At 51.2% G+C, this 25,683-nt stretch overlaps 2 protein-coding genes across 3 annotated transcripts; one reads left to right on the top strand and one right to left on the bottom strand.

Annotated features, from left to right (window-relative positions):
• Window positions 1–8,205: 8,205 nt before the first annotated feature.
• POLDIP2 (DNA polymerase delta interacting protein 2) lies at window positions 8,206–17,171 on the top strand. Of its 2 annotated transcripts, none has more exons than XM_037213334.1 (8): window positions 8,206–8,377; window positions 12,121–12,213; window positions 12,631–12,795; window positions 13,012–13,117; window positions 13,892–14,069; window positions 14,713–14,876; window positions 15,507–15,712; window positions 16,906–17,171. In XM_037213334.1, exons 2-8 carry the CDS (start codon window positions 12,131–12,133, stop codon window positions 17,012–17,014), a joined length of 1,011 nt encoding a protein of 336 aa, XP_037069229.1. In that variant the 5' UTR covers window positions 8,206–8,377; window positions 12,121–12,130; the 3' UTR covers window positions 17,015–17,171. The 2 variants fall into 2 exon arrangements, with proteins under 2 accessions (XP_037069229.1, XP_037069230.1); XM_037213335.1 differs by lacking the exon at window positions 8,206–8,377 and adding an exon at window positions 8,433–8,520.
• A 4,006-nt stretch (window positions 17,172–21,177) lies between these two features.
• LOC119089734 (dihydrolipoyl dehydrogenase, mitochondrial) lies at window positions 21,178–25,430 on the bottom strand. The gene is made up of 2 exons (XM_037212548.1): window positions 25,350–25,430; window positions 21,178–23,122 (listed from the first exon to the last, which is right to left on the bottom strand). The coding sequence occupies exon 2, from the start codon at window positions 23,117–23,119 to the stop codon at window positions 21,611–21,613; it is 1,509 nt and encodes a 502-aa protein (XP_037068443.1). The 5' UTR covers window positions 23,120–23,122; window positions 25,350–25,430; the 3' UTR covers window positions 21,178–21,610.
• Window positions 25,431–25,683: the final 253 nt, after the last annotated feature.

The following is a 25,683-nucleotide window of genomic DNA, read 5'->3' as shown; positions in this document are numbered from 1 at the left end:
CCAGGCAGTCAATCAGGATAAAAGTCAAACGCGCATAGACAAAACTGAAATGAGGCAGGTGCCAAGAGGCCAAAAGAATGCAAGTTCCGAAAAGCCACCTGAGCCAGAAGTCAAAGGAGACAGAAGTCAACTGGACATGTGCGATGATGTTATACAAGTTCCCTCCCAGTGTGAATGAACGCCCGTTGTCCCCTCATGAGGACGGGACTGTACGGCCAATCAAACCGGTTGACAGCCCCATGCTCTGAGCCTCATGCACCGAATGACATGAAACCTTCAGCATTCAATGCCACTTGGTCGATAACTCTTCCTTCCCAGACAATGTTGACCTTTAGTTCGGTGAAAGATTACCAAAAATATAAAAAACGAAAACATATATTTCCAGACCCCCCATGCTCCTAGTCTTTGGCACTTATGACCATGACACCCTCACCAGTTGATGCGCCATAGTCGATATCCTATTCTTCTCAGAATATAGTGATCTCGGATTAAGTCAAGGTCACCAAAATTCGGCACAAACCACAAAGTTGGCTGCAGACAACCCCATGCTCCAAGCCTATGGCACCGAACACCACGAAGCCGTCACCGTTCGATGCGCCATAGTCGATATACTATCATTTCCAAAATGGGGAATTTGAGTCCGGTCAAAGATCACCTAAAATAGCCAAAATGGCAAAAAAATACTGCAGGATCAGCAAACCTATACCTATGAATTTTAACCTTTGACCTGACTCAAGATCACCATGTTCTGGAAAGGGTAAGATAGTGACTATGGCCACGCGATTGGTGAAGGTTTCGTGGTGAACGGTGCCAAAGGCTCTGAGCATATGGTTGTCTCCAGCCAAATTCGGCGATTTTCCGTTTTGAGTGTCCTATGGCCTCACTCAATGTCAGTTGTCCCGAATAGCGCCGGCCGTTAATGTGGAAATCAGGTGATTTCACCCGAACCCAATGTGTCTAATATTGACTCATTTGTGCTTGTGTTGCACTGTAAACGTAGGGTTTCTGCGAATTAAACGGTGTTCCCGCCCGGGATCGAACCGGGGGGCTTCCGCGTGTTGGGCGGATGTGATAACCACTACACCACGGAAACAGCTAATGCGGTATGATGTGCCTACTCGTCGGGAGACAGAAGACAACCGGCTGACCTCGATATGGCCAGCTCTTCGGGAACGTGTCCGCCGCAAGTGAAGGCTGACCGGCCGGTCAGCTGTGGCGTCCCGACTTTGCACATCATCTTTGAGTACCACCGGGACTGCAGCTCAAGTGGAAGAGCGCTCTCTTAGCATATGGGAAATACAGGGATCGAAGACTCGTATTGTAGTGTGTGTTTCTGTTACGTGTTACTTTACCCTGCTTTACTTTCTGTTACTTCACCCTGCAAAACTACACATTGGAAAAGGGGGACGTGGCGCAGGCACAAATGCCAGCTGTTCATGGGGCAATCCGATGCTTTTATCCTGCAATTTTTTGCATGCTGTTGACTAACTCGGTACCAGCTATCCACTGTATCCCTGTCGTTGCCACCAACTAGGCTTATATTTGCCTTAGCATGTCTATTTGCAGTTTGCTTTGTTATATTCTTTTGAGCTATATTACATTTGACTTGTTGTTCAATTGGCTGTTTGCAAATGGCTTTTAGGCTTTCAACTTTTCGGCCTTCGACTCGTTGTTGGCTTTTCATCTTTTTGGTTTAACTGTTATCCTATTTGGCTTCCTGTCATATGACTTTTTCTCATTTGGCTGTGTCCCTTGACTTTCCGCCTTTCATTGTCCGTAGTCGCGCCAACCGCCCAGGGGGTAATCGGGTATCCTATCCTATCCTATCCTATGTATCCTAGCCTGATCTGTATACTTTTGACTCACCTGGCGTTAGCCTCATACTACAACTGTAACGTTCCTACAAACTGGACAACTACAAACCACAACCGCAGGGATAGGAGTACGTAAAAGGTTTTGGGAGGCTGAGAGCCATATTTGAAGAGAGAGAGAGAGAGAGAGAGAGAGAGAGAGAGAGAGAGAGAGAGAGAGAGAGAGAGAGAGAGAGAGAGAGAGAGAGAGAGAGAGAGAGACAGAGAGAGAGAGAGAGAGAGAGAGAGAGAGAGAGAGAGAGAGGAGAGAGAGAGAGAGGAGAGAGAGAGAGAGAGAGAGAGAGGAGAGAGGGAGAGAGAGAGAGAGAGATGGCGAGAGAGAGAGAGAGAGAGGGAGAGAAGAGAGGGAGAGAGAGAGAGAGAGCCATGCCTGGAAGGGAGACAGGGTCCTGCTTTCCCATACTGAGATGGGCGGATAAATTCCAGTCTGTGACTAAATGGGATAATGGGTTGTGGGACAGATCGTCCCCGCTGTTCCACACAGCGTCGTGGCTGCATGGAGGGCGCTTACGCCCCTATGGGTTAGGTTTTAACGTATCACTTAACTTCTACGTTTATCTTTTTTGGCATATTCCGCTTGGCCGGTTACAAATGGACGCATGTAGCAACGCGGTATTATCCTGTTTAATTTGCAGTGTTATCTCTTTCGATTCATCGCGATATGCCTTTCGATTCATAGCGGTATCTCTTTCAATTCATGACGTTCATTCATTCATCTCTTTCGATTCGCCAGGGAATCCCTTTGAATTTGCAGGGCCATTTTTCCAATGATATGCGAACCACAAAACTGTCGTCCTGGAGCTGCGGAGTATCGATCTCCGTACCTCTCACATGCTAAGCGAGCGCTCTACCACTTGAGCTACAGCCCCTGCGAAAATTACATAAGACGTCAATAGTTGGGGCGCCATGGCTGACCGACTAGTCGGCCTTCACTTGAGATGGACCCTCCCTCGAAGAGGTGATCATGTCGAGATCAATCGATTGGCTCGTGTCTCCCGACCGGCTGGCTCGTCACACAGCATCAACCGTTTCCGAGGTGTAGTGGTTATCACATCCACCTGAGAGACGGAAGGGGCCCGGTTCAATTTCTGGCGGAAACATCGTTTGAGTTGTGACAACGCTGTATAATTGTTGCGTAACGCCAGCACCAAATTAGTCAAGACTACACAGTACAATTGGTCAAGAGTACACAGGGACCCGACCAATGTAAATCGTGGGCCCGGCCTTGCTCGCGTTGAGGAAATGGACCCCCAGGGCTCGGACTGACACGGAGGCGACTGTTCGGTGTTGGTGGTCCCCAGCCGAAACCGCCTCTCGCACTGCCCAGGGTTCCTCAATTGATTCAAGGAGGTCTCATATTCACATTTGAGGTCACGGCCTTACGGACGGGAATCGTCCTTATGTGACCTACGGTCAGTCCTTTCGACCATTCGGGACCTTTAGCCTTCGGCTATTTGGGCCTTTGACCTTTGGTTCCGTGGAACCCTTCGGCCCCTCTTTGGGCCTCCTCAAACAAGGCCCACGACGGATTTGGGGCCACTTGCCGACAAATAGGCCCCTGTCAGACACTGTAGGCCCCTGACCGACATAGGGGCCCCGATTATTGTTTTAAGGAGGCAGACCTATGCAAATCGTGGGCCCAAGCCTGACTCCTGCTTGGGAAATGGGCCCCCAGGGTTTACACTGATACGAAGCCAACCGTTCGGTGTTGGTGGTCGTTGGCTGATATATTGTGTCAAGGGGTCCTCAATCGGTGCAAGAAGTCCTCTTCAAGTCACGACCCTCTGAGCCATTATCCTTTATATGATGGACCTTTGATCGTAGCATTTGGTGGGCGCCTGTACCCCTCTTCTGGCCTCATCAAACGCTGTCTTGGTCGACTCGGGGCCGTTTGCCAACACAGGAACCGCAGGAACTCTGCTAGGTACTGTGGGTTCCTAACCAATCAACCATTGTAAATCGCTGGAGTCTGCTTTCTCACTGCTTGGGAAGTGGGCCCTCACGCCCATACCGATACGGAGCGGCTTGTGCGGTACTGGTGGTGCCTGGCCAACGTTAAGGCCCTTTCAACTCAGGGATCTGCGATCGGTGCATTCTGGGCGTCTAGTTTTCTAGACGTAATAGACGTTGGTGCTTTGGCCATAAATAATTTGGAAGATTCTGATGGAATTCTTAGCAGACTTGGAACCGCCTGAGCCCTTCGGGCAATTATTGGTGTGGAGCGCGCCCCGACCACCGGGACAACGCATCTCCAGGGATACCTTGGCTTTGTGCGATCAAAATATCTCTCCTTCATCAAGAGGCTGTTACCATCGGCTCACATTGAACCAGCGCGGGGTACGGCGGTACAGAACCGCAATTATTGTAGCAAGGAAGGAAGGTTCGTCTCTTTTGGTGACTTTGATGTCCCAGCGCGAAGCCGAAGGACACCTGGCCTCAGCGCAGACCGTAAGACGAGAGGTATGCTTCGCGACCTGGCAGAATGTGCTGCGCATCGTACAAAAGATTCGTCAGCTCTCATCAGCAGGTCGCAGAGTCTCCTGCGCCGTAGTTCGGAGATCCGTGACGCGCGCGCTCGAAGAGCTCGGTATGAGAGGTTCAAGCAACTCAAATTCCCCAATTCCCACAAAACACATACATAAAATGATAACGTTTATTAACACCGAATTTCAAGTCCTAGTGAAAGCTTTAACAATAGCACTCTTAAAAACAACACGAAACTTAAAAAACTAAAACTGCATTTCTTGAGAGCATTGGCGTTCCCGACGCAGTCTCCATGCCAAATCTGTCCGATGATAAGGCTATCTGCGGAAGAAATTCACTGGTTACGAAAGGGTATGGTAACAGAAGCGCCTCCATTGTACACAGTCGATGTAGGCGTAATCTTCCTAGAGGTACGAAATGGTCGAGTTACATCAAATAATTTTGTATACAGATATTCTTGCATAGATTTCTGGTTAAAATCCCCTTGATCCATGTATTTCAGGAAAGTAAGCTTCCATTACGCATGTACACTGGATTCGGCACCCGAGGTTTTACAACAGTGCCACCAGAGTTAATACCACGAACAACATTCGATAGAGGCCGGTAACTAACCGTAAGGACCCGTAATGCGATCGCCTTAAAACATTTTCAAAAGCTGCGCGAAACAAATGCCATCTGTCTGGATATTCTTGGCACTAATGTCTAAACTACCAGTCGCTTTACTTGAGGCATACATACGATGCACCATTACTTGGATTTTCAAAAATTTTGTCATCTTTCTTCGTAGGCGGCGACGGCGGAAGTGGTTCCTCCGGCGCGGCTCCCATTTCTCGAACCGACGACGCCGGAACCGCCAGAACCTCCTCCGGAACGCCATCAAGACCGTCCGGGTGCACAATATCCCACCGGTCCGCAGATAGTTGAGACTCGTTCGGAAGGAGAGTTGGCCAGACCCAACACCGGGCAAGAATCAAAGCGGACTACCCGTCCGAAGTACTTGCCCGACATTATGTATCCATTTTTGAGCGAGTCAAGAGTATTATACGAAAATTTTGATTGGTATTGCCGAGTCACATCAATTACTTTACCCTTAAAACCTTTCTGTGGAAGCGGAAAACAATATTCCTAGTTTAAGTAATCCCATCAAGTAGCACAAACTCAAAACAAGCTTATAAAAGATGGCCCAGTTTAGATTTTCCGTGTCCCTTCCCCCCCCCCCCCCCCTGTCGCTAATCCAAAGGACGCGCCGATCACCCTGATCTGCCAGTTTGCGCACAGTGGACACCTGCCACTGTTTGAGCTTGAGTTGCTTGAACTTCTCATACCGAGCTCCTCGAACGCGCGCGTCACGGATCTCCAAACTACGGCGCAGCAGGCTCAGCGACCTGCTGATGAGAGCTGACGAATCTTTCGTACGGTGCGCAGCACCTTCCGCCAGGCCGCGAAGCATACCTCTCGTCTTACGGTCTGCGCTGGGGCCAGATGTCCTTAACTTTGCGCTGGGACATCAAAGTCACCGAAAGAGACGAACCTTCCTTCCTTGCTACAGTGATTACGGTTCTGTGCCGCCGTACCCCGCGCTGGCTCAATGTGCACGAAAACCCACTTATTTATCTATTTATTTATTACACGTCATCAGCTCACTCCACTCAGGAATGTGGCTATTACAGACCCCGTGTCATGGAAATAAAACACTTTAGGTCAGGGAGGCTCGCGCAAACACGTACACACGCAGGCACACATACGCAGGAACTCACACATTCGCTATGAAGTATAGAGGTTAGAAATATCCACTAGCCAGTCTCAGCTCTTGTCTCTATTTGCCGTAGTAAACACCGTTCGATGTTCAAATGTTCGCATTCACTGTCTTTGCACGCACAATTACGTCTCTTCACACACTCGTTGTCTCTCCACCCACTGTCTTCCCGTCTCAGCTCGCCAACACAAGAACGAAATGTCCCCACCGCTCGACAGTTCGCAGCGCACCACCCCCCCCCCCCCCCTCAGCTCTCTTTCGCCACTGTTCCCGGGCGTGGCATGGCGCCGCCGCGCCGGGCGTCCCTCCGCCCGTGGCCTCCCCGGCGTCAGGTTTCAGTGGGGACGGGCTGGCGCCGGCTCCGCGACGGCCGCTGACCCCGTCCTGGACCGCACCACATGCACTGTGCTATACATACATAACGCCTCCATACATCACATCACATGCTAGTCATTTGAAGTAGGCGTCGCTATCCGTTATTGATCTGCCGCTGCAGGATGCAACTATGCAACTCGCGTTTTAATTATGGAAGGCTCAGCTCGCGAATATTCTGCGGTAGTGCGCTGTAGGCGGTCACGGTGTAGTAAAAAAAACGCCGCCTTCCCGATTCAGGTCAGATCCACTGGTTACGAAAATAAAAGTGAATCAAAGATCACATGAGAAAACGCGTCATTCATTACAAAATTACATTTTTAAGTGTCATTGTTGGCGTTCGCGCATTCCCACGCCACACATAGTGTACGGGTCCTCCATTTTGAAGGCTTTTTAGATGTAGTGCATTTTAAGTGCAAATCACCTAACCAACCAAACTATGGGTCCAAGGTAATAGTAGGCTTGGACCCAAAGTGGTTCGCTTTATTAACTAACTGGCCTGCGACCCTCTCGAACTACCTCGCAGGGGTGTATCGGCCTGCGGCCTACAGGGTGATGTCGGGTTCGTTCGGGTGTTAGATTACAGTGACATAACCTAACCTTACCTAACCTAGCCTTTTGTTGGGTCAATGGGCGAATTGTGTGTATGGACGAAAGTCCTTTCCCCCAATTCCCACAAAACACATAAATAGAACATTTACTAACACAGAATTTCAGGTCGAAGTATAAGCTTTAGCAATAACATCCTTAAAAACAACATGAAACTTACAAAAACGGGAGATTTATTTCTTGAGGCAGAATTGGCGTTCCCGACGCACACTCTTGCCAAATCCTGCCAATGATGGGGCCGTCTGCGGAAGAAATCCACTGGTTGCGAAAATCAAAACGGATCAGAGATGAAATGAGAAAACGCGTCATTCATTACGAGATCTACTTTTTAAATGTCATTGTTGGCACTTACGCATTCCCACGTGACATAGTTAACGGGTCCCCCTTGGGTCTCAAATGAAAGCCTTTTAGCTGTCATTTGAAGGCCCGTCCCCGCAGACGGGGGTCCCTGAATAAGACTCTAGACGGCCCCTCGTACCCGTAGCCCCTTCAATCGGACCTTTGATCGTCGGTCCCGGTGGGCTCTCCAGGCTGTCTTCGGGCCCTCTCGAACACTATCTCTGGCCGACGATCGGGCTCCTTGCCAGCACAGGGTCCCAGTTAGACACTGCGTGCCTCTGAAAGACGCTTGGTCCCCCACCATTGTAAATCACAGGCCCCGACCTTGTCTCTGCTTGGAAATGCGTCCTGGAGCCAATTCCGACACGGAGCCGACTCTGCGATGCTAGAGGCATCTGCCGATACATAGACCCTCATTGACTCAGAGGGTCCCCGGTCGGTGCGAGAGGCTCTCTGGCTGGCATTGGAGTTCCCGGCCCCACTGGCCGGGACCCCAGAATACGACCTTCAGCCGGCCTTTCGAGAACTTCCCTCAAAATCTGCGGCATATATCACGTGCTGCCTATGTCTCCACCCCGTGCCTGTTCTACTGTTTGCAGTGCCAAATGAATGCTAATGCACACCCTGACTGCCCACCCAGCACCCGCCTATGCTGGTCGTCGCCTGGCCGTCTGATGCGCATCAGCTATCTATGCTTTCAACGCCGCCCTAGCGGTCAACTCTGGTCTTAATTTGTGGCATAAGATGCGCTCTTGAGACAAAACTTATGACGAAAAGAAATTCAGCGGCGAAAATTTCACGATTATTTTGAAATCCATTGGCTCTGGCGCCAGCTGGGCAGATGTGGGCGATATACATGTAATCTGGAGTGAGAAAATCTGATTTGTGCCCAAACGACTTGTTTTCCCTGTTTGAGGGCCCAGTTACTTCAAGCAATACTCGTCAGGTGGGCTGTCTGTTCGTGTTTATGTGCCGCCAGGCGCAGTCTGTTCGTGTTTGTGGGGCTGTGTGTTCGTGTTTATGTGCCGCCAGCGCCGCGCTCACAGTCAGTTCCGTTTTGGAGATGACCCTGTAACTTCGTGGCTATGGGTGGGAAGCCAGTCTGTAAAAGATTGATCCGTTGCGCGAGCCACTGATAAGACATCTGTGCTCTGAGCCATGTGCCCATGTTTACTGAACTCAGGCCAGGCCAATTTTTGTTTAATTTTCAGATTGGATCGGTGTAGGAGTATTTGGGAGTGTATTTTATCTGAAATTATAATTGTGACATCATCATTGCTTGAAAAATTGGCTCTTAATGCACTGAAGTTGGTGGAAGCCATGGATCAAGGGCTGCATACCTGGAGTGCACACCTGCTGAAATTATTGTCTGGGTGTCTACTATCACAAACATGGTTGGGGTAGGGGTGGCAAGCACTATATTTATGCTGTGTTGTGAGAGTACTGGTCCAGTGCTAATGTTGAGTCAAATGGGAAATGTAGGAGATGATTCAGGGACTGGTAAATTGTTGAGGCTGATGACCTGCTTTATTGGGTTGTGATTTCCTGATGTTTCCAAGGAAAATGCATGTCTTATGTATTTTAGGCCTACACTGTTAGAGAAAACTGGCTTGTTTCCATGGACAGACCTTATTTTACCACCAAGCAGCCTTAATGCCAGTTACCACAGCTTAGTAGATCCATTTCATTTGTCACAGGCCATGTGTCAGTATGCAAAAAATTCATTCATTGCTCTGGATGCCTGAAGTGCTGAACCTTGTGCATGAGTGTGTCTAGTTCAGGCCAGGATCAGCTGTGCTGAATTTTTCATTGTGTGCTTGCTCTTCAAACTGTTTGAAAGTGTTCTGCTTCAAGTAATCTTTGTAAAAATAATTTGTGAAATATTTTGCCCTCTATGCACAAACTTGGTATTGGCCTTACACTAACTCATAATGCTCAGACATACAGCTTGCATGCATTGAACTTGTAAGTGCAATATCTCATTCAGCTATGCTGGTTTGCTCAACACATGTTGTTTTGCAGTCTGGGGTCACATGGGCCTTAGTGGTAAAAAGGATGCATGCTTTTTAGACTGTCCAGGTTCCACCATTCTTGATGGGAGTGTAGGTAAAAGTGGTGAGAAGCTTAGTTGTAGGCAGTGCCTAATGACAGGGTCCTTTCATTAGTCATGCTCCAGATTAAGGCTAAAACTGCTGAATTCTTACAGTGTTAAGGGGAAACTGAGCACAGAGCTAGATACCAAGTAAAAGAGAGTGTGCTAGAGCTCTCACCTAACTCACCAGAGGTGTTTTTTCATATGGTCAACTCCTTTGAGTGCTGCTAGGCATGTACAGATTGCCACAGTTACCAACATGCTCACTTATTCCCATCTCCTAAGCTGAGGAACATGTGTCATCAATACTGTGATTGTCCTTGTGGGCACACAGCCAGAACTTTCCTCAGGGGAGGGGCCAGTTCTCAAACTTTCAGAAGGGTTGGGGGTTGGGGGTAATGCCAATTTTGATGCCAATGTTTGCTGTCCTTGTGAAATCTTAAACATTCTGAAAAGTGGGTGGTGGCCATACCTATATATATATATATATATATATATATATATATATATATATATATATATATATTATATATATATATATATTCAAAATATATATATATATAATATATATATATATATATATATCCTGTTCCTGCAGCTGTGCAATGAAAAGCATTGAACCTTGCTTTTTGATAGTCTGTTAACCTTTCAGTCCTGTGAATTCATAACTTTGGGGGCTTATCTGATACCAGCAAAATACATCAGAGAATGTAGTACTTAGGATACCAGTAGTCTTGTGGTTGCACTGCATATGTGTATACATGCAGGGTGCTGGGTTTGTTGCTGCACATTGCCTGCCCTACCTGCCAGGGTGAGAGGCAGGAGGTTCCATGTAGCTTCAGCAGCTGAGTGTGTCACAAAACCTCAATGGTTCATTTACACTCACAGACAGCACAGAGTACTCATTTTAATTTGGCAAGAAAATACACATGATGCCACAAAATATAATGTCACTGGGGCAAAACACTTCACTGTACAGGTTGACTGATTGATTGGTTCCTCCCCAATTCCACCACAGCAAATCATGCAAGAACAAGCTACAGATAGCCCAATCCTTCTGCTCAAGCAAGGTGGTTCTCTCTGGAAGGAAATTTGATATTACATCAAGTCATGTTCAGGGGAAGCTCAGTAGTTGTGACCCTTCATCATCCCCCATGCTGAAGGCATCTCCTCCTGAAGTCTGGAGTCCTGTGGTAGGTGGCCATATAGTCTGTTTGCTTACAGTAAACTTGCTTGAAGAGAGCCTTGACTGGTGCTGGTCATAGCTGCAGTCCACCGCTTTGGCGTAGATAATCATAATGTTAGTTAGTAAAAAAGCCTGATGAAAGGCAGATAAATTGGCCTCACACCTTCAAGGCCCATGACCATTGTTTGCACAGGGTTCTGCAGGTAAATTATTCCTCTTCATACTTTGTGGTCTCCTTTATTCATAGTATCTATTTAGTAGAAATTCTGACAGCAATATATTTTGCCTCAGAAATTTGTTTCTTGTTCAAGGCAAACTCACCTCACCAGATTATGTTGTGGACAATCCTGTGATACATTCTAAACTGAGCTGACATGGTTTTTTATGGTATGGCAGTATTTCTCACACTGGATGTAACTGGGCTTTTTCTGGTAACATTTGGCAGCTAAAAGTTCTAACACCAGATATTACCACATTCTGCATTGCACAGTGACACTGAAAAACAGATCAGGCTCAATCCAAAGACAACCAATATTCCGAGTGGTCTCTTTGTGCTCCCTCTGTATTACAGAATGGCTACACATGCCACCACAATTGGGCTTTAAGGTCTGTTTGGTGGGTAGGGACATAGGCTTCGCCATAGGGAATGAGAGAAGGGGGCAGCGGTGCAAGCTGCCTTTCAACTTAAAAAGCATGATGTTACGTTCGTGTTCCTATCGCATAGTTTTTGGTCATACACGTCTGATTTCATCACGTCCGATTTCATTGGCGATACAGTTTTTTCTCTCGAAGTCCTGAATAGCTCACTATTTTACTTTTACCTGTCACTTTTAAGGCCGGAGGCACGCAATGTGCAGGTTAAAACAGCTCAAAAGTGGTACCTCTGGTCTATAACAGCTGATGACGGCCCTCAGCGGACCACTACCGTCAGTTGTCGCGGGCTAGGGCCACACCTGAGGTTGCAAGGAACGAAAGTACTGCAGCGCTGTGACAAAACGTCGACAGCGTAATTTTGTCTAAAAAAAACTTATTGAAACCGGTATCCCCATTATATCTTAATGGTGCTGCAGTGGCCCTAACCATTGCTAAAGACGCAACAAGTCCTGAGGTTTCACCAGGGTATGTTTTTGAAATCTGCCCGAAAGGTGGGGCAATCCCCTTAAAATGAAACCCACAGGTCCGGGAGAAAGTGGCGGAGTATTGATGACCTTTCTCCCATTCTATAAGCCTCTTGCCAATCCTTCTTTCAACATGTTTGTCCCTTCAGCATAGTAGTGATGGAGGCGCCATCGGCTCGGGACCTTAACTGCTGCGAGTTCACACACGTTCCAAGCTTTATGACAACTGGACGTTGTGATGCCTTGCGTACAAGTGTATGTGAATGCGCTTTCTGACTATTCCCGCTCAGCAGGTAGATCAAAATGATCCGAGTGTGGGCTTCATTTCTGTTAAAGCAAACCAGTCAGCGACATGTCACGTATCAGCTTTGTGCCAGTTTCACCAGGTAACTATGCACTTATTAGCTTCTTTACACCATTTCCATTATTGATTGGCCGTAACCGTGATCACGTGGTTTTTCGCAGGTAACATATTTTCAAAACGATGCATTCATCTTTGCGGTCGCTGGTAGCCATGCATATCGCAACCATTCAGTTTGTGTGTGAGGCGCATCGATATGCTTTGTCGATCGCTGTTTCCCCTTTATGTTGCAATCTATTTAAATGCAAGTACAAGCCAATTAAGCCAATACATTGCTTCTATTGTTCAGTATTTCAGTGCGTATCCCGTTCGTCGATTTCACGGATGAACGAATGTGGTGGTACTTCATTCGAGACGTTGGCTGCTCGCGGGCGGTGGAGTCCGCTATTAAGCAACGCAACTTTGTTGAGCAACCACGAGACTTCGCGCCTTGTTCTGGCAGGCTGGCTGAGGTCGGAAAGCTGGTGGCTCCTCGACCTTCGGGCAAGTATGACACCGGGCAGCTGTTCCTGCACAGGGTGTTCGGATACCGGGGCGTTATACTGTTCCCATGGCAGGCACGTGTGTACGACAGGGACACAAACAAAGTGGAGGACACTCCTGCCAGGTGAGCTTTGTGGTGTGGTCCTCACAGCTTTATCACATGCGATGAATTGGGAAAGAAATGCTGTATGGCCATCGCCATATTTGTGAGGAACTAAAATACGTGATGTGTGGCAAACTGCCAAAACAACACATTGCGTTCCTTTTTCTTCACTGGTCCATCTGAGCCGAAACGGTGCCGTGCTGCGAGCGACTCAGTCCCACAATGGTGACGTTTCAGCGCGGAGCTGGAGGCCCCGGCCCTGAATCCGGCCGGGAAGGATGTCAAGAGCAACACGCACACGTACTACCAGGCGCTGATCGACTCCCGGGACTGTCCGTTTGTGGTGAGCTGCCCCAGCCTCCCTCGTGCGGCATCAGCTTCGCCCGAGGACAGCAGTGGGGCGGTGATTGGGACCTTGCCATGGACGGGACCTTGCCTTGCCATGCCATGGAGCCATGGTCACTGGCGTGGTCCGTCATAAAGCGGTGGAACTAGCCCAGGGGCCATCTGAACTTGTCGTGATTCATTGGTTTTGAAATTGATAGTTTTTTTGCATGCATTTATTGGGATAGCATAGGTGCAAGAGGCTGTGACAGGTGAATGTTATGGTTTATTGATAGCAGAATCATCCATCGAGTATCATGACAGGACCGACAGTTGCTTGCTCTATGCCACGAAACCTAAGCCTAGCTATGCACAGCGTTGTCCTATCCAGACAGTCGATGTAGCGAACTGCACGATAGGGGAGGGGTCACAGTTAATGAGCGGTGTACCGACCGCCTGTTTGGACGGTGTGGGCTGGTGGCCTGTCACTTGGTGGCCCGGTGGCCTGTCGCCGGTCGGCAGGTGGCCTGGTGGCCTGTCGGCAGTCGGTAGGTGGCCTGTGGTCTGGCGGCCTGTCGCCGGTCGGTAGGTGGCCTGGTGGCCTGTAGGCAGTCGGCAGGTGGCCTGGTGGCCTGTCGGCAGTCGGCAGGTGGCCGGTGGCCTGGTGGCCTGTTGGCAGTCAGCAGGTGGCCTGTGGCCTGTGGCCTGGTGGCCTGTCGGCGGTCGGTAGGTGACCTGGTGGCCTTTCGCCGGTCGGCAGGTGGGGCTGACCGAGCGGTGCCGTGTTTGACAGAGGGCGCAGACCGAGTCGGTCACCTTCCTAGGCAGCCACGAGAACAGCAGGTCCCTGTACGCCATCCCGGGACTAGACTACGTGGCCCACGACGACATCATGCCGTACTCGACCACCGAGCGCACCCCGCTCTTCCACGAGCTGTTTGACAAGTTCCTCGAGTATGAGCCAGACAGAGGTGGGTGTGGCAGTATGGACCAGACAGAAGTAGGTATGGTGTACTACCTTCTTCGGTAATGATTGGTGTAATCTGCTTTGATAGGATGTTCTATTTGCATTCGGCCAATTCAGTCGAAATTTATGTGTATTTTGATGAAGAATTTTGATATATTTGATTCATAGGCCCAAAAGGAGATGTGACACTCTTTCTGCAAAAACAACCTGGAGGTTCAGTGAGTTGCTGTGCTGGATGACTGACGCCCAATCATACATGCTAGAGCCACTGGTCTGTGTGATGGATGACCTGACCTCATATACTAGATCCGCTGGTCTGTGTAATGGATGACTTGGCCCGACATACTAGAGCCACTGGTCTGTATGATGGATGGCCTGGCCTGATATACTAGAGCCACTGGTATGTGTGATGAATGACCAGGTCTGATATACTAGGGCTACCGGTCTGTGTGATGGATTGCCTCATCCATCCTGAGAGGGCGGCCTGTTATTTATGGCGGCCGTTAACGGTCCTGACTTGTAGAGCCGCCGGTCTGGGTGACCGGTGACGGAGCTGTGTAGCCGCTGTTCGAAGTGACACGTGAACGGTGATATGATCTGTGGGGCCGCCGGTTTGGGTGACGAATGACGGGTGACCTGACCCGCAGAGCCGCCGTTCGCCGCGCGCGAGACGCTGCGCGCCTGGCAGGAGAAGAACCACCCGTGGCTGGAGCTGTCGGACGTGCACCGCGAGACGACCGAGAGTGTGCGCGTCACCGTCATCCCCTTCTACATGGGCTGCCGCGAGTCGCAGAACAGCGCCGTCCACTGGGTGAGCGTCCCGTCAGGCTGCACAGCGCCGCGCGAGCCGGCCCGAGCGAGCCGGCGGCTTCCACGCCGTGCTCGTCTGAGCGGCAGCTCCCAGCTTATGTTTCATTCGCCGTGGAGTTGTCGTTGGATTTGTTGCGACTGACCCCAGGGTTGCGGGGAGCGGCGCTGGGGCGACAGGGCCGTTTCCCTCTGACTCTGTCGCCCCAGGGCCGCTCCCAGCTGACTGTCGCCCCAGGGCCGCTCCCCACTGATTCTGTCGCCCCAGGGCCGCTCCCCGCTGACTCTGTCGCCCCAGGGCCGCTCCCAGCTGACTCTGTCGCCCCAGGGCCTCTCTCCACTGACTCTGTCGCCCCAGGGCCTCTCTCCACTGACTCTGACGCCCCAGGGCCTCTCTCCACGGACTCTGACGCCCTAGGGCCGCCCCCCATCGATTCTTTATTTCAGAGCCTAACTTGGTTTCCCCAGGGCCGCTCCCCGCTAACCTGGTCACCTCAGGGCCTCTCCCCACTGACCTGGTCATCTCAAGGCTTCTCCCCACTGACCTGTTCACCCGGGGCAGCTCCCCACTTATTTGGCACCCCCAGTCGTACCCCTCCCCCCGGTTAGTGACGCGGCCGTCTCCTGTCCCCAGTGGCGCTACTGCATCCGGCTGGAGAACCTGGGCCAGCAGACGGTTCAGCTGCGCGAGCGCAACTGGCGCATCTTCTCGCTGTCGGGCACGCTGGAGACCGTGCGCGGTCGCGGCGTGGTCGGCCAGGAGCCGGTGCTCTCGCGCCACCAGCCGGCCTTCCAGTACAGCAGCCACGTCAGCCTGCAGGCGCCCTCCGGACACATGTGGTGCGTCGCAGCTGCCGCTAGCCCCGGCGGGCTTTTGGCCGGCATCTCTCAGGCCCGGCGTCTGCTGGTCCGCCTCCCCCAGACCCGGTGTCTGCTGGTCCGCCCCCCTCCCCCCCCCCCCAGGTCCGCTGTCTGCCTGGTCCGCCTCCTCCAGATCCGGTGCCTGCTGGTCAGCCTTCCCTAGACCCGATGTCTGCTGGTTGGCCTCTCCGGAGCAGACGTGTGTCAGGGTACCATTAACAGTTTTTTGTTTTTGTTTTAAGTGGATAGAATGAGGTTGCGGTCGAGCAGGCGTAAACTAGCTGTGGGTGCTAACTCGCACGGCTCGATCTGAGCACGACTCAGCTTATCTGGAGGTCTGACTGGATTTTTTTCGGGCGTATTGCTGACGCCAATGTTTCAATATTCAACCAATTGGGATGTGAGGCCGGAGATATTTGTCATGCTATCACACTCCCAGGGGGCGATGCGAGACCTGTTCTTCCTCCCCACACTGAACATTGGCCAATCAGTACCGAGCCTGGCGGCGGTCAACCAAGGCGTTCTAGGCTTGAGGCGTAAGGCAGCGGGCATTGTTCATACTATCGTTCCCCGGGGGGCGGTTCGAGACCTGCTTCCCCCCCCCCCCCCTCCCTCACTGAACACCGGCCAATCAGTACGGAGCCGGACGGCGGCCAACCAAGGATAAGGTGTGGGCAACCAACGATTCTGTCTGCTTACGGAGGCCACGAGAGAGCCAGAATTGTGGCAGCATGACGTCACAGTTCCATCCTGCACCCCCAGCCGGATAAATTTTGAAACGCTGTCGCTGGCCCACCGCCGCTGATTTCCTGCTTTGTACAGCTCGCCCCACGGTCATCCAGGGATTCGTTGGCATCAGATCCAGTTGTTGCATCCACTATGACCAAGGGACATGCTCTGGGTCATCAGTCATGAGGTCATTGTCGCCACGGAATGTCGTATTCCGGGGAGTATCGGCGGCGCTATCGCGTATTAATCGTGTACTTGCCGAGACTTTGTGGTCACAAGTTCTCCGGCTTTCTCCTTGTGGAATTCGGGAGCACGTCGCTCACCGCAGTGCTCTGGCTGTGGGCTCAGTGCTCCGGAACCTGTGTACTGTGCACTGATAAGCGGTGCTGTGTGTGTGTGTGTGTGCGATCGTGTGCCCGCTGCTGACCTGGCTGTGACCCCAGGGGCACGTTCCGGATGACGCGGCAGGATGGCTACTCGTTCGATTGCCGGATACCGCCCTTCTCGCTGGAGAGCAAGCATGACGACGGCGATGGCTCGGCGTCCGCCTAGCGGCCTCTAGGGGTCCGGTGACGTCACCGGAGCCGGTCGGTAAAGCGGAACGGCGTGTGGAGTGCCTAGCGCGCCCCTGCGATTGACGTCATCGGAGGGGTGCAAAGCCGGTCGGGAGAGCTGGACGGCGTGTGCTGCCCTCCGGTGACGTCACTTAGAGGGCGGAGTCGGGGCGGTTAGAAGCGGGACGGCGTGTGGAGCGCCTGGAGCGCCCCTCCGGTGACGTCACCATAGAGGCGCGTAGCCGGACGGTAGAGCGGGACGGCGTGTGGAGCGCCAGGCGCGGCCCACTGGCCACCCGGCTTTGATGTATTGACCCGAGTGCTCTGAGAGCGAAGCCTGCCCTTTATGATCGGTTCGAGTCTGCAATATTTCAACGAGGTATCGCCTGTGGCATTTGTACAAAGTGAATTGCGTGTGATACGTGTACGCGAAGTGTTACGTGGCCGGGGTTTCGTCTCCGCGGAACATGTGATCCGTCTGTCTTGGAGGCGCCGCGCACTCGGCAGTCTCGCGTGTGGAGCTCAGTTGCTGCCTTTTTCTTCTTTTTGTGTTTTCACCGCGCGCGCAACGGACAATATGCGCAATTTTGAACTAAGGCAGGCTGACGAATATTGCGAGGGTACCAGAATAGTCGTTTCTATCTAAACTGATCGGATAAGACTTGTCCATGGCAATCTCATGCGCAGTTTGGTGTGACCCATGAAAACAGCACGTAAGAAGCGTTGTAGATGGTCCAATGTCAACGCCCATAGGCCAGGTGCGGTGCTGCGCTGTAGCGGGATGTCGGAGTGAACGCCATGCCACTCTATCTGAGCAGCAAAAGGCCATACTGCTGTATCACTTTCAATGGACTGTGGTGTACATGCTTGGTAAATACATCGCAACGGTGCTTACTATTGCCTGAGAGACAGTTGGCGAGTCCGAAGGAACTGCGGAAGAATTTTGCGTGAGTTAGTTTTTCTGATTGAATTGTTATTTATATTGCATTTTACTACATCTATGGTGCATATATCATGTCTGTAATCTGAATAGTTGTAAATTAAATTGTTAACGTAATTTGTTCGTAACCATTTTCAATATTTCCCTTTCTCTAGGAAGCGACCTAGTAGTGGCACGGCTTAAGGCACCACCGTAATGCTGGTAAATGGTAGCTGTGCTATACCCTGGTGGTGCGAGCCCCCAATGGCCGCCAGAGCCCAAGCTTATCCAAAACTTCACAGCAAGTCACAGCGTGAAGAGCTGCCAGTGGGAAGATGCCTGCGTCTGGAAGTGTTCCAAAGTTCACCCAATAGGGTATGCAGGACGTGACTATAAATTCATGCTACCAGAATCCTGGCTCTCCGGAGGCGCCCGCACGCAATTCGTTGGCGCTAATCCATTGCCCTTTGACCCCGATCCAGATATCTAACCTATACAGCCCATTTGTCAAGCCTGAGGCGCATAGATACCGGTTTATCAGCCGCCCGGTTCGATGCTGATTGGCTGATTTTGAGCAAGGGTATGGGCCTTGGCATTGAGCCCAAAGCCGGGATGTAAAAGCATGAAAGAATATCGACATCTCTGCAACCAGAGTGGCCGAGTATTGGAACACCGGCGCCACCAAAATTGCCACGTACGTAACAACGCGCCGCCTGACAGGATCATATTTCGAGACGGCTTCGCACATGCATTTGTGTATTGCGTTGAAATCCGTGAACTTGTGTGTAGCTGCGCCGGCTACGATCAATCGCAGAGAGGGGGCACGTGCCCCCCCCCCCCCCCGCCTTTAGGTTCCGAGGGGCTGTTAGGACCCCTCGGAACCTACGATGAAAGGCCCGATTTGAGAGCCCGAAGGGCCCGAAAAGACAGCCAGAGGTCTTATTCGGAGGCTTCGTTCCACAGGGCCGGGCTCTTAAGGTTCAGCCAGAGGGCCCTGCGCGGTGATCAGGGGCCCACTGAGTCGATAAGGGCTTTTATTTTGGTCAGACGCTAACAGTAACGCGCGGTTGGCTCCGTGGCGGCGTGGGCCTAAGGGCCCAGTTCCTCCCCTCCTGTTTCGTTCAGGGGCCCACATTGCCAAACAGGATATTCTGTGTCAACAGGGGTCTGGAATCGGTCGGAGGAAGATTTGTTCAACAGGGGCGGAGCCCGAATAGCAAAGGGTTTCTTGCGTTGATCGGGGTCCTCTGACGGTTGAAGAAAACAAGAACTTATGATGAGTGCCCACATTGAGAAAATAGAAGAGTCCTGTGTCAAGTCCGGGCCTCCAGCACCGAACGGTGAGCCCTTCAACCCTTTTCCAGCATGGGCCCATCAAGCCCAACTGGATTCTATGTGTCAATTATTTGACCACCTGCGGTGAGCAGAGATGCGCCGGGTGCCGACGGTGTGGTGTTTCATGCGCCTGCAGTAGCCACCGTGCGCCTGGGAAACCCAAGGTACGCGGTTCGATTCCCCGCGGTGTCCGCTTTTCCCGCCAGGGTGAGAGGCTTGCAGCACCATATAGCCCCAGCAGCTGACTGCGCTATAAGGCCCCAATGACACTGCCGTAATCCTGGGAACCAAGGATAGCGGTGGCTTGGGTCGCAGTTTTCGTAAAACCCAACGGCGTTGGTCACTGCCAGTAACGCCAGGGGGCGGGCACCGAGCGCGCAACAATGGCCATAGAAAGAAAATAATGCCCCTGAATGTCTTCCAAAATTAATTCGCACAGTTCAAGAATGGCACTTGGCGAATCTTTTTTATAACTTTAAGGATGTACTCTGGACGGATCAACAGTTACAGCAACAGAACAAACAAATTTTACCTCTTCTCCTCCAGTTCCACAACCAGGATCCAGCACCACTTGGCGGTGCTGTAAAGGCCAACATGTCATTGTCATCAATCTAAAAACCGCACAGGTGATACATACGCCCGAAATGTCTCTAAATGTACCATTTGATGGCCAAAAGCGCTTAAGTTTTTTTCATATGCGTCGCTATTTTTGTCCAGCTCTTGGCCGCGGTCTAACATAAACCGCAGGACCGACGGTACGCGGTCTAAGGAGACTGCAACGCTTGACGTCGAGTTTTTTGTTTCAAGATAGTGCGACCGCGCATGCTCAAAACTACGTTACATAATTCGTACCACTTATCAAGTCTGACTGACTGTTGAAGATACCCAGACAAACATGACCTGGTATGTTTATTTACTACACATTTAAGGCAGAGTTTATCTCTTGGTAGCGCTGGCCTAGCTCCCTGTTATAGAATGTAAATGTGTTATATATATATATATATATATATATATATATATATATATATAAGAAAAAATGTCCTCTTTGACAAACAGGTCACATCCGGCGATTTTTCGGAGCCCTTTGCCAACGCTGTGCCCCCCTCCCCTTACCAGGGCTCTGGCTGCGCCCCCGGCTACGGTGAATATCAGCGGTTGTGATAAGAACCACAAAATCAAAGCTCACCGGCGTCGCGACGCACCGTGCCTAGTCTCCATCCTTTGGACGCCCTGGGACGCCCTCGCCTACCGCATTGGCTTGTTATATATGTACCAGTACAGTGCATGCCTCAACCAACCCCATGATTAAAGCTGACGCAGACTGGCACGAGACACGCTTTACGTGACATTTCCTCCATCACTGGTAATCGCTCGTGTTTGGTGCCCCAGACCTGGTCTGCGCCAGCTAAGGCCGTGTTTCTGCCGTGGTCATCTGCGCGCCAACACATCCTCGCTGGCGGCACGGTGACAGTCGCCACGGGATGGCGACCGTGACTCTCCATGTCATATACGCCGACACACCCTCGCTGACGGCACGGTGACAATCGCCACGGGATGGCGACCGTGGCCGTTCATGTCATATACGCCGACACAGCCTCGCTGATGACGCAGTGACAGTCGCCACGGGATGGCGACCGTGGCCGTTCATGTCATACACGCCGACGCAGCCTCGCTGACGACGCAGTGACAGTCGCGACGGGATGGCGGCCGTGGCTGTCCATGTCATATAGTTGGCATTTGGACCCGTTTGGTTCGTGTCATAACCGTCGCTACATGATAAACTGGTTACGCAGCTTTATCGAACACAATTATGGTTGGAAACAGTGTCCTTTCGACACCCCTAAACACTGAAAACTTGGTATCGGTCCATCTGTCGTCTATCATCTATCCTGAGAGAACGAGCGAAATAAAAATTAACTGAGTGTATTCATGGCTCAACCAGAATGCCGTGCGCCCATCTACAAGATAAAATGCGGAAACAAATAACAAAGATGGCTGCGTCTGGAACGTTTAAAGAGCATCATTAGCTTCGAAAACAAATCAAACGCACTCCGAAACCACACCACCATGACTAGCAAAAGGCTTTCGAGCAGGTTGCTTGGGTTTGTATTGCAGATTGATGTTAATTCTATAGACATCCGATGCAATAATTCCAAATGTGACAGAGGGCCCGCACTGTACAGGTTCTTAACAGGCCTTCGATCAATTTGCCACAGCGTCCTACAACTTGAATACTAATAGCCCACGTTTCGTCAACACAGACACAACAGAGCCACCCGCCTCGCGCTCCCTCCCCCCCTCCCATTATAGTCGATCGCAGCCGCCACAGGTGCGGCCCACTCAGCAGTTGATGGCCTTGCCGAAGTAGGCGGCCAGGTTGGCCTCGCGCAGCGCCTCGCTGCAGGTGGGGTGAGCGTGGCAGACGCGCGCCACGTCCTCGCACGAGGCGCCGTACTCCATGGCCAGCACGGCCTCGTTGATCATCTCTCCGGCGCCCGGCCCGATGATGTGCACGCCCAGCATGCGGTCCGTCGCCTTGTCGCCGAGAACCTTGACGAAGCCGTCCGTCTCCTGGTTGGTCTTGGCGCGGCTGTTGGCGGCGAACGGGAACTTGCCCACCTTGTACTCGACGCCGTCGGCCTTGAGATCCTCCTCCGACTTGCCCACCCAGGCCACCTCCGGGAAGGTGTAGATGACGGACGGCACGCAGTTGTAGTCGATGTGGACCGGACCGCCGGCGATGCCCTCCACGCAGACGATGCCCTCGTCCTCGGCCTTGTGCGCCAGCATCGGGCCGTGAATGCAGTCGCCGATGGCGTGAATGTTGGGGATGACCGTCTGGAAGCGGGAGTTGACCGGGATCCGGCCCTTCTCGTCGCGCTCGATGCCCATCAGCTCGAGGCCGAGGTTCTCGGTATACGGCCGGCGGCCGACGCACACGAGCAGCGCGTCACAGTCCAGCGTCTCCTGCTTGCTGCTGTCCTTGGCGTTCTCGATGGCCACCGAGATGGTGTCGCCCGACCGCTCAGCGCCCGTCACCTTGTGGCCCAGCTTGAACTTGACGCCCTGCTTCCCGAGGATGCGCTGGAAGTTCTTGGAGACCTCGCTGTCGATGCCGACACCGCCCACGTGGTTGAGGAACTCGACGGCGGTGACCTCGGCGCCCAGCCGCGACCAGACCGAGCCAAGTTCGAGGCCGATCACGCCGGCACCGATCAGTACCATCTTGTTGGGCACCTTCTTCAGCGAGAGAGCGCCCGTCGAAGACACCACCGTGTCCTCGTCAATGGTGATGCCGGGGAACGGCGTCACTTCCGAGCCCGTGGCGATCAGGATGTTCTTGGCCTTGATGACCTCCTTGCTGCCGTCGGTGGCCGTGGCCGTCACTTCGTTGGTGCCGGTGATGGTGCCATGGCCCTTAACGTGCGTCACCTTATTGTTTTTGAAGAGGTAGGCGACGCCCGAGGTCAGCCCACTCACCGCCTTCCGCTTGGTGTTCATCATCTGGTCCAGGTTGAGCCGCACGTTGTCGACGTCGATGCCGCGCTCCTTGAACTCGTGCACGGCCTCGTGGTAGAGGTGCGAGTTGTGCAGCAGCGCCTTGGACGGGATGCAGCCCACGTTGAGGCAGGTGCCGCCCAGCGTTTCGTTCTTCTCCACGCAGACGGTCTTGAGGCCGAGCTGGGCGGCCTTGATGGCGGCCACGTAGCCGCCCGGACCAGAGCCGATGACCACCAGGTCGGCCTCGTGGCTGGCCTCCGAGTACGGCCGCCGCTGCATGCTGGCCGGCAGCCGCGCCAGCGCGGGCAGCCGAGCTGCCGTGCGCACCTGTCTCACGGCCGCCTGCATCGTCTGCCGGAAGACAACATGCACCATGCTAAGTGGATCTCCAATCGTATTCTTCACTCGCACGCCGGAGACGCCGGAGTGCACGGGAGAGCAGAGGCCAGTCTATCCCACCCTCCTGCTTTCCTAAATGGCATGCAAACTAAAAGCAGCAGGCAAACGAACTTCTGACATACCTATAATTCCAGGAGATGTAGAGTAAAGTCAAAACAACCAAATTGGCCACAAACGTTTCTAGTTACAGCATATTTCTTGGAAAGAACTTTCTGCCATCAGAGCCATTTCATCAGCATTCAATGTTAATAACTTTTGGCATTCTCAAAAATAATTTATCATTGAATGAAGCATTTGCAAAAGACTTCTGTGGTCCCAGCCATGCCATGCAATTACCCATCAGCTGGATGGCAGACACCAGTGTCGTGATCACAGAAGGCCATGTGAAGAAGGAGGTAATGCCACTACTGGGAACCCTCTGTATATCTGTGACTCTGGATGTGAGTGATGTGATAACTCTCATTCTTTGACTAAATGTCATCCTGCCTCTCCACAGCTCTACTCCTACCTTTTGCTTATTGGCAATAGTTTCCTCTAAGACTCAGCCTAATTTCCAGTGCTCCTTGTAGATCTACCTTGTCTTCCCTCCCATAATCTTGAATACCTCTATAAGATCCCCTCCAAGGCTATGGTATTTCAGTGAATACAAATACAAGGCTTTAAACCTATCCTTTTCTAAGTTGTCAATACCATTTATCATCCGGTTTGCTTTTTGCTGTACTCTCTTCAGCCTATCCATATCTTTTTGGAAGCATGGGAACCAAGCCTCAACACCACATTCTATATATGACCTGACATAACCTAAGTACAACTTTTTGATAACATTCCTACTCTTGTAATGGACATTCCTGTTAATAAGTCTCAGCACCCAACGTGCCCTGTTCCTAGCAGCCCTAAATTGTCTTTCAGCCTTTAAATCCCTGTAAATTGCAACAAATCAGTCATTTTCATCCTTGATCTGGTCCAATTCTTGACCTCCCATTTTATTGCTAGTGCCCTCACTACCAGAACTACCCAAATGCATCACCTTACACTTATCTTTATTTAATGCCATTTGCCACAGGAAGCCCAGTTCACTAGTTTCTCTAAGTCAAGTTTAGCCCAGTCTGCATCCTTCAATACCCCTATAATCTTCATGCTGTCATCAAATCTATGCATCTTACATTCTAATTTTATCTCCATATTATTCACAAAAATAATAAGAGTTAAAGGCCCAACACAGACCCCTGTGGCACTCCACTCTCTACTACCTCCCAATGAGACTTAGTACCATTGAGCACTACTCTTTGTCTCCCATCACAAGCTTTTAGCACACAGTTCTATCATCTCCTACAAATCTACTCCCTGATCCATCATTAACAGGTCAAATGTGTAATAACTTTGCTGCATCATTTCTGGACAATGGTCAGTCCACAAAAAGTGCTCAGTATGCATTATCAGTGTTTACTTCTGCCAACAGCTATCATGATTATGTGCCTTGCATTTGTTCACCTCTACCTACCTGCTATACTGATCACCAGGAGTCAGCAGACATAATTATTTCATTTAGGGGGTAAGGTGATGGGGTAATGACACAAAAACATCACCTCTTGTGGCAGGACTGTACTTAATAATTCAGCCCTGGGGAGGGAACAGTTCCTAACTTGGGCCCCAGCTCCTTCAACTAGAGAAGAAAGTAGCCAAATCCTTTAAGACGTACCTTTGCTGCTATTTTAGGGTGTGGGTAGTATCCTTTTTCACTGCCCAGCCCCCCCCTCCCAACATATTTTGCACACTATTCCCCTGTTTTGTGACCATCTCTAGCATTGTGAGCTGCAAAACAATTATACCAGTTTTATCAGGAAAGACGGCATTAGTAAGCTTAGTTCTTAATAGTTGACTTAACTATGCCATTGCTGTACAATCCTTTTCAACTGATGCATTGGATCTTGTATTTGATAAAATCAAGAATAACACACACAATTAACAGAGTGAAACCAAGCCCAAGCAATGTGGAAGGCTATTGTAACAAAATAAGAATGGAATGATGCAGTCTGAGGCCGAGTTGTAGGCGGCCTCCGAACTGGCGAGATCCTTCGCTCCATTATGTAATCCTGACAGCAATATCGCGCCTCGTGCTAGTAACGAAGCATAAAAATAGACTACCCGACCGAAGCCAAAAAAATACCTGGAAACGTACATTAACACCTTGCAGGAGCCTCCGCGACGACACCGAAGGCTGCGCAGGTTCGGCACCGCTACGACGGCAAGAGCGAAAGGAAAGGACGGGTACGGCAATAGCGCGCTATTTGTGTCGACAACAATCAGCTGTTTTTCCTATTTTCCATCTATAATATTTCTTGAATATTTGCATTTTCACGCAAAACATCTTTGCAGTTTGAGCTTGAACGTAATTTCTTGAAAGCATGCTTAGCCTTCTCTCTGAATAAAAGAATGAGTTGTGCAATATTTCAGCAGCGGCATTATGGTCTGAAAATACACCACGGGTGTGGTGCAAACAATCTAAAACCACT

Source organism: Pollicipes pollicipes, unplaced genomic scaffold (assembly GCF_011947565.3).
Source record: "Pollicipes pollicipes isolate AB1234 unplaced genomic scaffold, Ppol_2.1 Scaffold_3087;HRSCAF=3621_pilon_pilon_pilon, whole genome shotgun sequence".
Classification (NCBI taxonomy): domain Eukaryota; kingdom Metazoa; phylum Arthropoda; class Thecostraca; order Pollicipedomorpha; family Pollicipedidae; genus Pollicipes; species Pollicipes pollicipes.
The sequence above is the reverse complement of the archived record's forward strand: the minus strand, read 5'-3'. Positions and strand labels throughout refer to the sequence as shown.